This window comes from Hevea brasiliensis, chromosome 13 (genome assembly GCF_030052815.1).
Source record: "Hevea brasiliensis isolate MT/VB/25A 57/8 chromosome 13, ASM3005281v1, whole genome shotgun sequence".
In the NCBI taxonomy this organism is placed as follows: Eukaryota; Viridiplantae; Streptophyta; class Magnoliopsida; order Malpighiales; family Euphorbiaceae; genus Hevea; species Hevea brasiliensis.
Window position 1 is genome coordinate 56,166,636 of NC_079505.1, and position 17,429 is coordinate 56,184,064.

The following is a 17,429-nucleotide window of genomic DNA, read 5'->3' on the forward strand; positions in this document are numbered from 1 at the left end:
TTGTTACGATAGATGAGACACGAGAAGGAGTCAATAGGAAGCTAGAACTTGGAGAAGTACTCTAGAGTCAAAGGGTTTTAAGTTAAGTAGAACGAAGACAGAATACATGCATTGCAAGTTCAGTGAAGGCCAAACCGGTGATAGGGAAGGAGTTAGTTTGAATGGAGTGGCACTGTCCCAAAGTAATCACTTTAAATATCTAGGCTCGATCCTTCAAGTAGATGGGGATGTGAGGAGGATGTTAGTCATAGGATTAAAGCGGGATGGTTGAAGTGGAGACGTGCCACGGGAGTTTTATGTGATCGTAAGATTCCCAATAAATTAAAAGGAAAATTTTACCGCTCACCATACATGGCTATGCTATATGGTAGTGAGTGTTGGGCCTTTGAAAGAGTCGTATGCATCTAAGATAAGAGTTGCAGAGATGAGAATGTTAAGGTGGATGAGTGGTCATACTAGACTAGATAAAGTCCGTAATGAAAGTATTAGAGAAAAGGTAGGAGTGGTGCCAATTGAAGATAAGTTGAGAGAAGGGAGATTGAGGTGGTTTGGTCATGTGAAGCGTAGACATACGGAGGCTCCAGTTAGACAAGTAGAGCACATTAGGCTAGAGGATAGAAAGAAAAAAGGGGTAGACCTAAATTGACTTGGAGGAGAGTAGTACAGCATGACTTAGAAGTATTACACATTTCTGAGGATTTAACCCAAAATCGTTCAGAGTGGAAAAAGCGAATCCATATAGCCGACCCCAAATTTTTGGGATAAAGGTTTAGTTTAGTTGAGTTGAGTTATATTTTAGTTATTAAAGCCCCCTCTAGACAATGCCTGTGCTATGCTAAGGATACTTGTTAGGCTAGACTCCAAACCCATAAGACTTTCTAAACAAAGTATTATCAATTTGAGCAATTTCATTCCAGGCTACTTGATTGACGTTGTGCATGTGAGTATTTCTCTCTCATGTAATATCTGCCCTCAGTTGATTGTTGATGCATAAGGATGATAAGATGAATCGAATTATTTCTTCATCGAGGGCTGAGTTTGATCATGTTTCACAGAGCATACGCTCATTAAAGGTATAGTTTTGCTCAAATGTGTTTGAAATTAGCAGCTAAAAAGTGTATGTGATTTAGTTGTAACGTGCATCTGTTTTTCTTCTTTTGCAGTTGGAGGATAGCAGTCTAACTGTTGGGGAAAGGCGTAGAATACAATATGCGTTAGAGCAACTAAACACTGTTAGAAGCTCATTAGATCAAGAGATGCGAAGAGCAAAGCAGGATATGTTACCCTAGTTTATTGCACTGCAAGTTTGCAATGGCCTAAAATTTTGAAGTTGACAATTTTGAGAATATAGTAAAAGATTAATTAAAGGGGATAACGTTTTCCATTCATTTTTTTGCTGTACATATAGAGGAACCATAATGGATATAATATTTCATGTCAAAACTTGAGCACATAACATGTTCTTTTTTGCCAATCTTTTTTTGTTCATCTTCACAGAAATTTGAAGAAGTCGGCAGATGGGTAAAAAATAGTAAATAATCAGCAGTTAGTAGAAATTTACCCAAAAAAATGTTCAATTTAATTCCTAGCTTATTTTTAGCTTTTTATCTAAATTAGTTTTAAAATTTTAGTTTAAATAAGTCGACAAATGGGTAAAAAAATAGTGAATAATTATCGATTAGTAAATTATTTTTCAAAATGTACCAAAAAAATAATAAAAATTAAAAGCTATAAGCTAAATTTTTGGATTTAAATTAAAAAATCAAGAAGTTTATTTTTTTTAATTTAATTGTAAAAGTTTAATTAATTTCTTAATTTTTTAGCTAAATTGAATTTAAATTATAACTTATGAATAAAATTAAATAAAATATTAAAAATGGTAATATTTTGTGGCGGGTCGGGAACAGTATTTTTTTTTTTTTAATATTTCAATCTGTTTATACTAATTAAATGGGCGGGAAATAAAAAAATCTTAGAAATACGTGTTGGCGCTACTGGGATCCCATGTCTTACTTACTCACAGAAAATAGAAAACACAGGATTCAATGCAGTCCAAGATAAGTTCCTTCTTCAAGCCATCTTCATCGTCTTCTTCTTCAAAATCTGACCAGGACCTGCCTTCGATTTTCAAGGACGATGACCATGAATTGGTGCTTTGGGAGATTGCCGAGCACCAATTTGTCAATACTTACAAACGCAGAGCTCCACAATCAAACGAAGGGTACGAATTTTCTTTGAGTTAATCTTCTTCTTCTTCTTCTTGTTTTTCTTTTTTTAATGGATTTTGATGGGAAGGTTTTGTTCTTTATGGTTTGATGTATAATCCCCATTGAGAAAAATTATAGGGAAAAAAAATTATTCCACAAAACAATAATCAACAGTTTAATATTCATTTCATATTTTCTTCCAAAACATCGATAAGCAATGGTATTATACAGCTTTTCACAGCATGGGTTATGTTATAAACCAACTGGCTTTCTGCGTATTTGTTAAATTTTGGGTTTTTGGCTAGAAACAAAAGAGTTGAAGGCAATGAAGGACCTGGAAGTGATGTATTGACAACACCCATTTCAAAGGATCTGTGTCTGAAACCAGAATCGAGGAGTTCTGGGAAAGTTCTCAACAAGAAGAGAAGCTATGCACAGTTCCATTTGGACTTGGGTCAATCTGATTTCAATTTCCGTACATGTTCCGCATGTGGGGTTAAATATGCTCCTGGGGAAGAAGAGGATGAGAAGAACCATAAAACATTTCACAGGAATTACACTCACGGGGTTCAATACAAGGTATATTTCTAGACACTTTCACAGCTAATGAGTTTATTTGGTCTATTTTAATGATTATTTTTATTATCTTGTGGAATTTATAGGGTTGCAGGAATGAAAGGGTCGTTCATATGCCTTGCTCTGAGTTGGGGCGCATTGTTTTGGTGTTAGGCAGTGACCCTCCTGCTCAGAGAAATAAGGTTTGCACTAGGTCTTTCAGATTCTGGATTTGGGTTTTCAGTGGATCTATAATGAAATTTAGTTTTCATGTGCCTGATGCTTGTGTTTTCAGTGCAGAAGCCTGTACGGTCTACTTTTTAACTGGGGTTCTATTCTTTTTGGCAGGTACAGGAGGTTGTAAAGATGATGGAAATTGAACTTGGTGGTGGATGGATTTTTCATAAGCTCTGTAAGGCAAGAGGTTTCTTGACAATTATCAAATTGTAATCAATTTTTTATAATGCTTTGAATTAGAAATTTTCAATTAAATATGAACTAGTGTTCAGAACATATTCCAATTGCTATTGTGGTTTTTGTTTGAAATACAAATACTCTCTCTATTTGTGTTTGATTAATTTTCTTTCTAGTTTTCTCATGTGGGCTTTGGTAAGTTTTGTCCCCATCTTTTTCCTGTGTTTTGAAAGTAGAACAAATCTTGATTTCCTTTCTCTGGAATCTCTCCCCCATTTTTTTGCAGGTGTATCTATTTATATCTTCTCAGAGAGTTGCTGGTTGTCTAGTTGCTGAACCAATAAAAGAAGCATTCAAAGTCCTTCCTTGTTCAGTGGATAAAAGATCTGATGCTACTAAAAAGGATTCGAAATCAGATTCAACCACTCTTCGATTTGGGGAAATCATATTGCAGAGGGAAACCACAAAGAAAGCCCCCACTGTCAATTCTCTTGAAGTGTTGGATAGGAAGAGCAATGGAGCTATTGTCTGTGAAGAGAAAGCTGTATCCGCTATTTGTGGCATTAGAGCAATCTGGGTCACTCCCTCTAACAGAAGAAAGCGCATTGCCGCCCAGTTACTGGATGCTGTGAGGTAAATACGGGCCTTAAACTTGTATTATGATTCTGTTCATTCTTTATGTACCTTTAACTGACTTGGCTGTTTATGATTACTCTTCCGCCTATAAGCTCCACACATGCCTATTTAATAAACTTGCAATTCATTTGTAGTTCTTTTTGCTCCATATATTACTGCCGCTGATATAAGCTAAGAAGAAAATTGATCAGGTAGATGGAATTCTTCACTCGTTATTGAGAGGGTAGCCCACAAAAGCTTGAACCTGAACAAATGTCAGCTCTCAACTTGTGAAATTGATTTTTGAGCTGCACTATGTGGTTACAGTTTTATTAAATCCAGCAATTGAAAATTGGAGTTTATATGAGCTTGATTGGTTGGCATTTCCCTATTTCATAAAATAATGGAAAATTTATAATTTGGTTCTTGGGTGTTGTCCTATATTACATTTTAGTCCTTAGGTTTTTGAGAAATTAATTATTTAGTTCTTGAGTTTTGCATTATATTAAACTTTAGTTTTTAAATTTTGAGTAATGAATTATTTAGTCCATTTAATTTTAATATATAGAACAATTTAATCTCTATAATTTTAATGTTTATAACAATTTCATCCATTGAAAGAATGATTAAATTGTTAAATATATTAAAATTACAGGAATTAAAATGTGATATAGTGTAAAATTCAGAAATTGAATAATTAATTTTAAAAATCTTATGGACTAAAGTGTAATATAGTGTAAAATTTATGGATTAAATAATTAATTTTCTAAAATTTAGGGACTAAAGTGTAATATAGGGTAAAGCTTAGGTACTAAATTGTAAATTTCCCTAAAATAACAAAGCAACTATGAGTCAATCTTTGAGAAGAGTCTTGAATTTCTGGTCAAGGGAGTGAACCCATATCCATTTATCTTGTCAATGATTGAAAAACTGTTCAAGTTGCTTTTGGTTTGCAATTTGGTTTACATAAGTAGTGGTTGGTTCACTTATTTTTCTCTGCAACCTATGCAGGAAAAGTTTTTGCATAGGTTTTACTCTGCAACAATCTCAGATAGCATTCTCCCCACCAACGTCAGCAGGAAAGGCATTGGCATTCAGTTATACTGGAACTGCATCATTCATGGTGTACAAGCCTAATGCTGTGGACAGTTGAATGCCATGAAGCTGCAATTATGGTGACTAGTAGTTAGGTGTTGCAGTTTTTAATTATAATTTTGATCACTAGCAGTTGGATTTTCAAATGATTCACAAGCAAGCAGTAGAAAATAAAAATGCCAACGATTCACCTCAACCCTTTACACAAATGAAGCTTTTTATATAAAAAAAAAATGCGCATATGGAGAATTGGTTGTCATAAACTTTTGTATAATGATGAGGAATGATGGTGTTGGGTCTCATTGAAAGATGAAAGTTGGACATGAAAAATTAATTAAAAGAAAATGCTGCTCATGATGACTACAAAATCTGAACCATGTGCTCAATTGCACGTTCTGGACTCCCTTCCCTCTTAGAATCCTTTTTCATCAATGTCAGATATATAGATGCTACTTAAGATAATATCACGTGTGAAATAATTGGCTTAGATGAAAAGTATTTTTCTTAGCACCAAGAGTTTATTTAATTTAATTGTTGAATATAATTGATGATTGATAATAAATAATAGACAATTGATAGTTTTTGCTGATTGTTGTTAGTTGATTATAGTTAATGTATTTTAAGTGTTTAATAAAATTTTATTTAGTTATCATTATTATATGTAAAATAACTAATAAAGATGTATATCATATTATTTATTTTATTATTTAATAAATATATAATTATTAATTTATTACATAACATATTAAAATATAATTATTTTTTAAATATTATAAAAAATAACATTATAATTATTATATTTACATTATTTTATATTTATTTATTATTTATTGTAATTTGAAATAATCTATTAGTATAAAAGACAAATTTTATAATTAATAATTTTTTTAAATATAATATATTCTAAATAAAAAAATAAAATAAAATCAACTATCAAGTAATAAGAAATAACTCTAAAAATTAAAACTGATATAAGTTGTTGTTGATGGATGTATAAATTGTAGTTGATGATTATCCTGTTAATTACTATCATCTCTATTTTTAAAAGTTTACAATTATGAAGTTTATTTGGCATTATTGAAACAATCACTTTTTACATATATTAGTTAAAGAATATTAAAAAATAATTTAAAATTAAATTTAATAAGTTTTAGTCATAAGAATACTAAAATAATAAAATAATTTTTTTAAACTATTTTTTTTCAATAGCATATAAAATGGTACCTTTATACATTAAGAGTTTATTTGGCATTATTATTGGAACTGTTGTTGAAAAAATCACTTTTTAGATATATTAATTAGAGAGTATTAAAAAATAATTTAAAATTAAATTTAATAAGTTTTAGCTATAAGAATACTAAAATAATAAAATAATTTTTTTAAACTGGTATTTTTAACAGCATATAAAATAATACTTTTATTTAGAAAAACTATTTTGATCTTTTAAACGCAATATCAAACAGGCACTAAGTGTTAACTCATAAGAAAAATAAAATCAAAAGTAAATTTTGAAAGTTTTGATTTTTTTTTTTTATTTTAATTGATTAAGAACACATGCACAAAAATTGATTAAGAACACATACAGAAAACAGTAAAAGTATATGTCATTCAATAAAATTATAACAATTTTATCAAATATACAAAATTTTATATTCCATTGCTTTTAGTTTTAGGCCAGTTATTTCTGACAATCGGATGATATTATTTTAGCGTGATTGAGGGCTAATTTGGCATATTATATTATTGTTCCCAATTCTCAAATGAGCTATGCTTTACAATAATATTCGCTTGTAACAAAGGGTCCCCTTTAACTATAGATTTTGTGTAATTTTGAGATTTACCTAAAAATTTTCGTTATGGTTTCAATTTAATTTTTTGATATTTTTGTTTTGATTTCAAATTTTGATGTTTTGATTCTAATTTCAATCTCAATTTTAAAACAATTTTATAGAATTTGTCAATTCACTAGAAATTTTAGGGTTTTTGGATCAAAACAAAATGCGCCGCTCCGCGCCATCGCTAAATAGAATAAAGATTTCGAGTTGACCTAATCCTAATAGCATCCGACTCGATTTCTTAACAGAGTTCGGGTTTACATACATGGTTTAGAATCCGGAGCAGTCCATCATTGTTCCTGACTTCGAAACGATCATCTTCTTCCCCGTTTAAGGTCTCTTCACCGATATAGCACTGTCTAGTCTGGCGGCGGCCTCATCTTCTTCCCCGTTCAAGGTCCAATAGAGTATTTTCTCTCTCCTTTCACTCTTTATGTGAGTGTGTGTTACTTTTCTTTAAGCTTCTGATACGAGAATATGCCAGCTGAAATTGTTGAAGTAGTCAGGACACTTGGGTTTAGGAAAGACGGTTACGAGTCTTTTATTTTGAGCTGGCTATATGAGCTATGGTTGTAATCCAGATTTTCATCTTGAATGATATTGTGAATTGTGTTCTTCTCCCTCATGAATTCTCTCTATTTTCTCTCTGTGTTCTGTTTCTGTAAAAATCCATAACAATGGTATCAGAGCAAATGACCCTCGGCCATGGATTTTGCTGCTGCTATTCTTCCTTTCCGTTTCCTCTTTTCTCGAACCTAGGGTTCTTCTAAATTCTCCTCTATTCTTTCTGATCTTTTCATTCCTTTCTCTTCTTGCCTATTCTTCTTTCTTGGTCATTCTCATTCTCCTTTCTCAATATGTTTTTCTTTCCGTCTTTTCTTGGTTACAAACAGAGCTGCTAGATCCTTAGCCAGGATGGAAGATATGAAATCACAAGATTTTGTACAAAAATTCACTGTCACGATGCAAGAATTAGAACAACGACAGGAGGTTTTGCAAAAGGAAGCAGAGCAACGACATCAAGAAGCTTTGGAAGAAATTAAAGCGTTGCTTACTGGTATAAGTTTTCGCAATATGAATATCGTCAATAATATAACTCAAGGTGAATCCACAAAAGCAAGGGAAGATCCATTAGAGGATTTAAAGAATTTGAAACAAGAATTTACCTTGCAAGATTATTGGAATTCCTTTAACCAGTTGTATTCAAAAGCTAGAATTCAAGAAGAGAAAGCATTGAATTTTTTCCTCTCTAGACTGGTTGATGAGTTGCAATTGGCAGTGAAGATGTTTAAGCCAAGGACACTTTCAGAGGCTTATTCATTGGCTAGGTTGCAAGAGGTAACTGTGGCAACAATCAAGAATAATGTCAATCCAGATACTAAACCCACAATCTTTGTTACTGCTTCATTCCCTCCTTCCACTCCATCCAATCTCCAATCTAATTTTCCTAAGCTCTTGGGTTCTGGAGACAAATTTGATCTTTTGCCAATACCCATCATTCAGTTACCAAAACTACCCGGTGTACCTCCAAGAAATCCAAAATTGGAGCATCATGAAAATTTCAAAGGTGAGAAGAGTATCAATGGAAGTTCTCTTCCTAAATCTGTTAAGGTATGAAGGTAAAGCATATGTTCTTGTTACTAAAAAAACTGACCAGCACAAAAAGAGAGTTGGTGGGAAAAAACAGTACATGAACTATGGGAATTATGGTGAGTTTGATTTGGGTGCTCATGAAAAATACGGGAATTATGAGAACTGTGTTGACTTTGATTTGAGTGACCATGATTACATCACCCTTAAAGAAGATGAGTTTGAGAGATGGAAAAGGCAGAAAAAGAAATTTTATGGGGGTGTGAATTTGCTGTATAAAAAAATATATAAAAGCTATAGAAACATTTCAATTCTGGATCATATTGGTTTATTCAAGAATCTCAAGATGCCTGTTCTCAAGCGTTAATAATGCCGCAAATCTGCTCCTCATTCATTGAAGATTTTTTTTTTCCCCAATTGATGCTTCCTAGAAATGTGCAGATGAGTTGATATATCAGTTTCCTGCATTCCTTGAGGACAAGGAATCTGAAGGGGGAAGTATTGATACGAGAATATGCCAGCTGAAATTGTTGAAGTAGTCAGGACACGTGCCATGCTTTACTTGGGTTTAGGAAAGATGGTTACGAGTCTTTTATTTTGAGCTGGCTATATGAGCTATGGTTGTAATCCAGATTTTCATCTTGAATGATATTGTGAATTGTGTTCTTCTCCCTCATGAATTCTCTCTATTTTCTCTATGTGTTTTGTTTCTGTAAGAATCCATAACAGCTTCACGCTGCGTCATCTCTCTCGGTCTCTCTCTCTCTTTCCACCTTCTTCTTCTCCTCCTCCTTCCCTTTCTTCTATTTCTCTTCCCCCTTTCCTCTATTTTCTTCCCCCCTATCCTCTATTTTTCTGTTTGGTTGTGGCATAGTCACAACACTTGGCTAAAACTAGCATGAGCTTTTAATTATTGCCATTGAATTAATTTTATGAAGACCTATATCAAATTCATTATTATCATTAATTTTTCCTTTATCTGTATTGTTTTTTGCAGTGAAAATGGAAAAAACTAAGGCTTCCTCAAAAAAGCAGCAAAAGCGTGGTGTCGATTTCAAGGTGAATTTACCTAGCAACGCTCTACCTTTTCTTTTATAAGTCCTAAATTTCGTGGCTTTTATTGATGGATCTTTTTAATGTCTATAGAAAATTAAGCGGAAGCTTGGCAGGAAATTGCCACCACCTAAGAATGCTACAAACACTGAAATTAAATCTAAAGGTAAGGTAAAATAAAGTATAAGGCTCCATGTTTTGTTTTTTTCTTTTAATTAGTCAAGAAATTGCTTGTTTCACTGGGAGATATTCTTTTTGAAGAAAAATGTTGGATTTTTTTTCTATGCTAAAGCAAACGATAGATGTATCATATTATCCGATTTATTATTAGGGAATGTTATTTCTATATGTTTGTTAAGGGAATGTTATTTCTATATGTTTGTTAATCGAGTAAATCCTTCCACAGAACTACAGTTAAAATGTAATTGCTTAAAATTGTAGTTTTATTAGTACAATATGTCCAAGAAGAATGAAATCCCAAGGGCTTTTCATGCCTTTGAAAGTTAATATCTTCTAAGATAAATGGATCCTTTATATGCTGTTATGTTCAGTTGTAAATGGCTTTCTATGAGTAATATGATTGTTGAAAATTTACTTGAACGTATTATGAGCAGCAATTATTCTTTATGAGCAGCAATTATTCTTCCTGAGCAAAGTGTGGCATCAGAGAAAATGGGTTTAGCTGTGAGCAAGAAAGGCTTGACTTTGAAAGAGCTACTTCATCAAACTTCCCATCACAATGCAAAAGTTCGAAAAGGTGGCCTCATTACTACAATATTATTTCGTTATTGTAAACGGCCTTCTTTCAAAAGTTCAAGGAGTGAATGAGATCTGAAAATATAATGCTCTGGTTATCAAGAAATGTAGGGGAAAGGAAGTTAGTAGAATATCTTAATTTGGTTATCACGTGGGAAACAAAACAAGTAAATGACATAATATATGTTATGTAACTTAGAGTAAATTTTTTTCCTATCCCAAGAGAAAACATTGGTTCTTACAAAATACTAAAAGGGAGGTGATATCATTGCATACATATCTGCTAGTGGTTGAATGTTTCCAATGCTTCAACTGAATACTGGTTTCTTTTGTGGCTGAAAATTTGTCTGCCTTTTTGTCTTTGTTATCTACTTGACTACTCAATTATTCTTTTATGTTTATTTGGATTTTTTTTTGTTTAATGTTTGAAGTCAAATAATTTGTGTAAGTAGTGCATGTGAATTATAAAATGTAGAGGCTTTAATGCTTCCACTATTAGTTCATGAATCTTTGATTGAATTTACCAATTCAATTACTCGAAGGATTCATGAATCTTCGATGCTGGCAAGAGTTCTTTAGTTTATTATATCACATTCCTTTTGCAGATGCATTGATGGGTATGAAGGATTTATTCCTTAAGTATCCGGAAGAGCTGAAATTGCACAGATATGCAGTTATAGAAAAACTACGTGAACGTATCAGTGATGAGGATAAAATGGTTCGAAAATCCCTTTATCAACTTCTCAAGTCAGTAATTTTACCTAGCTGCAATGAGGTAGTTCTTCATTTTCTCTACTGCTTGAAAGCTCATATTTGTAGTGGTTGTAAATTGGACACCTTATAAGGACAGTCTTTAAATTTGGCTCCGTAAGTTCTGGGTGGTGAACACTTTTATATTTTATTTTATTTTATTTTACTTTGCAGTCTTATCTTCTTTATTATAACTTCTTTTATTGTTTGGGATAGCAAGTTTCCCATCTATCTTTTTATCACCCAAAGCATGAGACAACTGTATTTGATCATTCTGTTAATGTTTGTTTGGTTCTTATTGATGGAAAAACAATTCTAGGATGTGCTTTGTTTTTGTGTGGGTGTTTCTGTGCTTGATGTCAGGGACAATGTTTAAAATCTTGAACACTTTATGCACAAATTGTCATTTATGAATCTTTACAATGTCCACTTCATGTAAAATTAACGATCAGAAATATATTCATTCTGTACTACCTACCCTAGGACCATAAATTAGTGCTTATCTCTTTTATTTATAGTGTCTTTTTCTTTCATCTTAATATATTTTAGAAAAAGTCAAGAAATATGGGTTCCCTATTTCTTTCCTCCAATCTTCTATTGTGGATTTTCAAATACACGTGTCTTGTTTCTTTCCTCTAATCTTCTAATACGGATTTTCCAAAGCACTGGTAGAAATTTCAATTGTCTAGTTGTTTGCAGAGTTCAATATCCCGGTCAGAATAGTGTTTGTTGGTATGTGAATACAACCTCAAACGAGAATAAAGATTTACAGTTTCTTTTCATTTATCATTGAGGAATAGCTCATAGATGAGGATGAGGATGTAATTCATAGGATCAAAACAAGTTGGATGAAATGGAGGAGTGCGACGGGTGTTCTATGCAACTATAGGATCCCTAACAAAGGCAAGGAAAGTTTTGCAGAATTGTGGTCAAGCAACCTATATTGTATGAGAGTGAGTGTTGTGCATCTAATGTACAACATACCTACAAAATGAGTGTGGTAGAGATGCGGATGTTCAGATAAATATTTGTTAACACAATAATTGATAAAACTAGGGATGACAAAGTCGATAAGAGACAACATGTAGCACACATTAGGGATAAAATCAATTAACATAATTTGGTCATATCCTACACAAAGTGTCGAATTCTACAACATGAAAGTATGATAAGTTAGTGGTGAAAGAAGTGAGAACAAAAAGAGGGAGACCTAAAATGACATGAAGGGAAGCAGTATCAAAAAATTTACAATTTTTTTTTGGAAATTTATGTGGAATTGGTTTCAAACAGAGTTGAATTTCAAATAAGGATCCATGTAGTTGATCCCAACTAGTTTGGGATTGTGGCACAGTTCTTCTTCTTCTTGTTGTATATCCTTAAATCAAAGCCAAAGAAGATGATGTTTTGTAGAGTATTTTGCACTCTCTCTCTCTCTCTCTCGTCGTCACAAGTTCATATTTTTTATTTCTTAACTTTAGCTGTTATTTTTTATTTTTTTGTTGGTTCTTCTGCCTTTCCAATGAGGCATCCTGCCATTAATTGTTATTGTATTATTCTTTATCATCATTACTCCGCCCTTTGCTTTGACAGTTGTTTCTCTGCTCTACTTGTCCAGGCTAATCAAAGGCCTTTCATTTCTTTAATGATGGCCTACATTTTTAATGCAATGACACATTTAGCAATTGAAGTTCGGCTTATGGCTTTCAAGTGTTTTGATCTCATTGTACAGCATTATCCTGCTGTGTTTTCCTTGTATGCTAAAAAGGTAACTTAATTTGGATCATGCGATTCAGACGTTTGGAGTGCATCATTGATGCTTTGTTTTTGAATACACACACACACTCTATTGATGACCATAGCTGGTGATAGAAACTGCATCATGTTTTGAGTTCAAATGTCAAATTTCTGTTAATTATTCATTTCTTATAAAAGTACAAGATTATGGGTCATATTAATGTTGAAATGGAAGGGAAATGAACAATTTATACATGGTATAACTAGAAGAGTGCATAATGACCACGGATACATTATTTTAGTTTTTCACCTTATAGTTGCTTGAGGGACATCTTTCTTTTACTTTAAATCTTCAAGATTTCTTTGTGTTTCTACATAGATTGTTTAGGGTATGAGTGAATCATTTTGTTGGTGCATAGGTTGTAGGACTTTTATTTAATGGCAAAAAAAGTACGCATTCAGTTGTCAATCAATCTCATATATAATCGAATCTTAAAAAAAGTTAGGAATTCATCCAATTCCTCACCTATTGTCCATATATTGTCAATATGAACTTTAGTTGATAAGATTTTTGCAAATGATCTTTCATTTGTTGTTGATTAATAGGTTCTTCAAAATTATGCGGATATTTTGTTGAAGAACCAGTTCTATTTAGAAGACAAGGGCAAGCTCAAGAGTGCGCTTGCTAGTTTGGTGCGCTGCTTATTGCTATTGCCATCTAATAAAGTAGAAGTTGACTCATTCAAGAAGGTTCTCTCCCCAAATTTATTGCAAAGTAGAAGTTTTTTAAGTCTTTTCCTTTGTTGCTTTTTGATTGCCTATTATTTTCTAAAAATCTCTTCTTCAATTTGAAAGGAAGTCCCAGGGCAAGATTTGTTGCATGCTTATGAGCCTGACAGGCCTACAGAATTTGCTGGTATTGCTCAGCACCATGTTCTTATTTTTTTATGGGTTTTTGTTGAGTTACATTTCCCAATGCCATCATTCAGTTTCTGCATTTATGGCCATGTATGTGTTACCAAATATATAAATACTTTTAGTTTTGCACAGGCAATAATTCCAGCAACCTTACCATTTATGATTTATATATATTTAATTTAACATGATTTTGAGAGTTGTTAGCTACTTTTTGTTTATTTTGCTATTTAGCTCATTGTTTTGCATGGCTTCCTATTCTTGCAGAGAAATCGATTCATATCTGATAATTATAACTGATAGCACATTCTCTACATTCATTGTAATAAGTGTTACCATATTTATTTACTTTTGTTTGTCGTACTCCCAATATTAGATGGTATTGTACCAAACCTTACATTTTTCTTTTTGTTTGGGTAGAGTTTTCTATCATCATCAATGAACTAAAGGATTTCGTTCCGGTTTTAGTCAATTGCTTCCAAGCGTTTATTCCATTAATTCATAGTGCGCCGCAATTGGATGCACAATCATTTGATTGCTTACGTAACATACTTCAGAGCATTGACCTTATAGTCAGATTTTTTGTTTATGCGACTGACAAGGGTAATCCAGAATCATATGCTTCTATGTGGGATCAAGGCATCTCATCAGTGCTACTAAAGAAGTTCCTAGGTGTATTTCCATTCAATGCAGTGCACTCAGAAAAGGTAGGACCTTATGTTTACTTGCAATGTGTTTCTCCATCAGTTTGTTTGACTTAGAAGATTGGAAATAGACGAAAATATTGAATAAGAAGAAAGGGAGGAGGAGGGGGGGGGGGGGGGTGTGGGGGGGACTCAGGAGGTTGAAATGTATAAGGATAATTTCTTTATCATTTGTGGAGGGATGAGAAAATGTGAGATTTTTTTTTGGGGGGGGGGGGGAGGGGGGGGGGTTGGTTGTGGGGGGGACTCAGGAGGTTTAAATTTATAAGGATAATTTCTTTATCATTTGTGGAGGATGAGAAAATGTGAGATTTGGGGTGGGGAGGATGTGTGGGGACTCAGGAGGTTGAAATGTATAAGGATAATTTCTTTATCATTTGTGGAGGGATGAGAAAATGTGAGATTTTTTTGTGGGGAGGGGGTGTTGGTTGTGTGGGGACTCAGGAGGTTTAAATGTATAAGGATAATTTCTTTATCATTTGTGGAGGGATGAGAAAATGTGAGATTTTTGGGGGGGGGGGGGGATGTGTCGGGGACTCAGGAGGTTGAAATGTATAAGGATAATTTCTTTATCATTTGTGGAGGGATGAGAAAATGTGAGATTTTTTGGGAGGAAATTACTTTCTCCAATTTTCTTTTCTCCTTTGTTTCTTTTCCATTGAACAAATGGAAGTATGGTTCTTTTTTTCCCCTACTGCATGTGTTCCTCCCATATCTTTTTATAGTTTCTATTCTATCTTAAACTGTCTATACGTCTTAAGTTCTGTAACTCTTCTGACTCACTGTCATAGTGACTTAACATTTGTTTTCAATGGCAGGATGATGACAGATATTTTTCCTTGAATGTTATGATTGCTGAAATATTTTTGCACTTAAGTGAATGGATCTGCCCTCCCGCCGAGTTACTAGAGAAATTTCATGCATTTATAGAGCATGCACTGCTTGAAAAGGTCTAACACTCTTGACTTCCATGCCATTACTATCCCAGAAATGTCAGAAAAGAGCTTAATCCAGAGAACTTTGCATCTTTGGCCTATTAATTAGTAATCAATATGATGCTTTATTCCTTCTTAAATGGATATAGAATTATTTCATGGTAGTTTTTTTCATAGGAACTTATAATGCTCTTGTAAATAGATTAGTCTGATAAATTATGCTAGGACTGCTCACAAGTTCAAGTCACACAATCATTTTAATTAATACATCACAAGGGCAGCAGAAAAATGTCAAGAGCTACCTTCAATGGCAGCCAGAGGATAGAAGTTACTTCAAAATTGAAATATGAGAATATAAGATGAAACATTTGATTTTCTGATAATTTCATTCATAAGTAATAACTATGTCTTCAAACTTCTTGCAGATGAATCTACTAGAATACACACTGAAGTTTGGGGTGCTTTATAATGTAGAATTGATAGGACTTAGTAGAAACTAGTATTATAAATTGAAAAATAAAAGATGAGATTATGCAACTTGAAAAAAAAAACAAAAAGTGAGAACCTATGGATTTTTAGTGTATTATAATAATGCGCGACAGGAGATTCCATCTCCGGCCTAAAAAACATATAAAAAAGTTCCTGTGAGATTTTTCTAAAAGATGGGTTAATATATCTATATTTATATTTTATATATAAATATATGAAGGGAGGGAAAATACTGGCTTCACTCGAAATTGCCTTTCGTTACTTATAATATTTATAATTATATTTTTTTATTATTTAATTTAATTTTAAAATTTATATAAATTTAAAATTCTTATAACTTAAAATTTAATTATCTATATAATTTTAGAGTTTATATAAATTTAAAATTTTTAATCCTACTTATTTTTATATTCTATTTAATTAAATTTTTATTATAATATAGTATAAAATAAAATTTTATAAAAATTCTTTTATAATTTATGTTATTTAAAAAAATAAAAAAATATTTTATTTATATGAATAACTTTTTTAATAAATCTTAATAAATTTCTATATCTAATCTTAATAGATTTCTATCTCCATCTTAACTATAATTATTTATAAAAAAATATTTTAATACAAAAATATTCAAATTTATATAAAAAAAATTATTTTTATCAACCAAACATATGATTTCTTTTATTAATTTTCGAATTTTTCTTTTAATTTAAATTATTATGAGTTCATTAAAAAATGTTACATATAAAATAAATTTATATTTTTAATTATAAATATAGTTCTAAAATTTTTAATTATTGATTAATATGTAAGTTAATACATTTATTGATAAGTTTATATATAACAATGAAAAAAAAAGCATAAAAATTAATATTTGTTTATTTAAAAAAATTTAACTATAATATGTAATATATAATAAAATCATATGAATCTAAAATTTTTAAATAATATATAATTATGCATATAAAACAAATTATATATATGAGAAGAAATTTAAATGTATAAATATATATTATTTAAAATATTGAGTTTAATTATAAAATTAATATAATTAATAGGGTGAGTAAATTTATAATACTAATTTTTTAATTTTAAAATAATATATTATTAAAAATTTAAAAATATTAATGTGTACATATCAAAAAATATAATAATTTTTTAACATTATAATCTTATTATAACTTGGTAAACAGTAAATACAATATAAAAAAATTAAAAATCATATTTTTAATATAGAATTATTGAATTATTTAAAAAAATCATAAAATGTTAAAAGTTAATTAATTTTGATAAACTCAATACTTAATTATTGAAAAAATTTAATACGAAAATATATGAACCAATAAAATAATAAATGGTTAAATTTATATATTTATAAAACATTGACAATTATAAAATTATAATTTTTTCATAATAAATTTATCTTCTATAATTTCTTATTTTTATTGATATATTTTTATTTTTATTAATTTATTCTAAAAATTATAAATGCACGTACAATACATATGTCATGAAAATAAAAAATTGTTATATTATTATTATAATAATCAATATATTCTATAAAAAATTAATAAAAAATTATATATAAAAATATTAAATTATATAAAACATGGAATACACGTTTAAAAGAAATAATATAATTAAAATATGTCATCACTCATAAAAATAAATAAATAAAGACTATTAAATAAAATATAAAAGTGCCACTATAACGATCAATAACATAGATAAATAAAAAAAATAAAGATAAAAAGGAAATATATGAAGAATCAAAATTGGAAACTC

The 17,429-nt window shown here is 31.0% G+C and overlaps 2 protein-coding genes and 1 long non-coding RNA gene across 6 annotated transcripts in view; all 3 read left to right on the forward strand.

The window, feature by feature from the left end:
• Nucleotides 1–1,970: 1,970 nt before the first annotated feature.
• LOC110637237 (protein CHROMOSOME TRANSMISSION FIDELITY 7-like) lies at nt 1,971–5,082 on the forward strand. Of its 4 annotated transcripts, none has more exons than XM_058132037.1 (6): nt 1,971–2,221; nt 2,513–2,786; nt 2,870–2,965; nt 3,111–3,179; nt 3,463–3,809; nt 3,947–4,218. In XM_058132037.1, the coding sequence occupies exons 1-6, from the start codon at nt 2,046–2,048 to the stop codon at nt 3,975–3,977; spliced, it is 993 nt and encodes a 330-aa protein (XP_057988020.1). In that variant the 5' UTR covers nt 1,971–2,045; the 3' UTR covers nt 3,978–4,218. The 4 variants fall into 4 exon arrangements, with proteins under 4 accessions (XP_057988020.1, XP_057988021.1, XP_057988019.1 ...); XM_058132038.1 differs by having other exon boundaries at nt 4,004–4,218; XM_058132036.1 differs by lacking the exon at nt 3,947–4,218 and adding an exon at nt 4,803–5,082 and having other exon boundaries at nt 1,974–2,221; nt 2,522–2,786.
• Nucleotides 5,083–7,025: 1,943 nt separating this feature from the next.
• LOC110670557 (uncharacterized) overlaps nt 7,026–17,429 on the forward strand; it is a 38,014-nt gene continuing 27,610 nt past the window's right edge. The window contains exons 1-4 of the mRNA XM_058132034.1: nt 7,026–7,118; nt 9,309–9,370; nt 9,458–9,530; nt 9,999–10,121. Of these exons, the coding sequence (XP_057988017.1) occupies nt 9,314–9,370; nt 9,458–9,530; nt 9,999–10,121 (253 nt within the window). The 5' untranslated portion in view covers nt 7,026–7,118; nt 9,309–9,313. The remainder of the gene's footprint in view (nt 7,119–9,308; nt 9,371–9,457; nt 9,531–9,998; nt 10,122–17,429) is intronic.
• On the forward strand, nt 13,212–15,081 carry LOC131171882 (uncharacterized). Its single transcript, XR_009142534.1, has 4 exons — nt 13,212–13,354; nt 13,460–13,520; nt 14,122–14,226; nt 15,042–15,081. It is a non-coding gene; the product is annotated as an uncharacterized LOC131171882 (long non-coding RNA).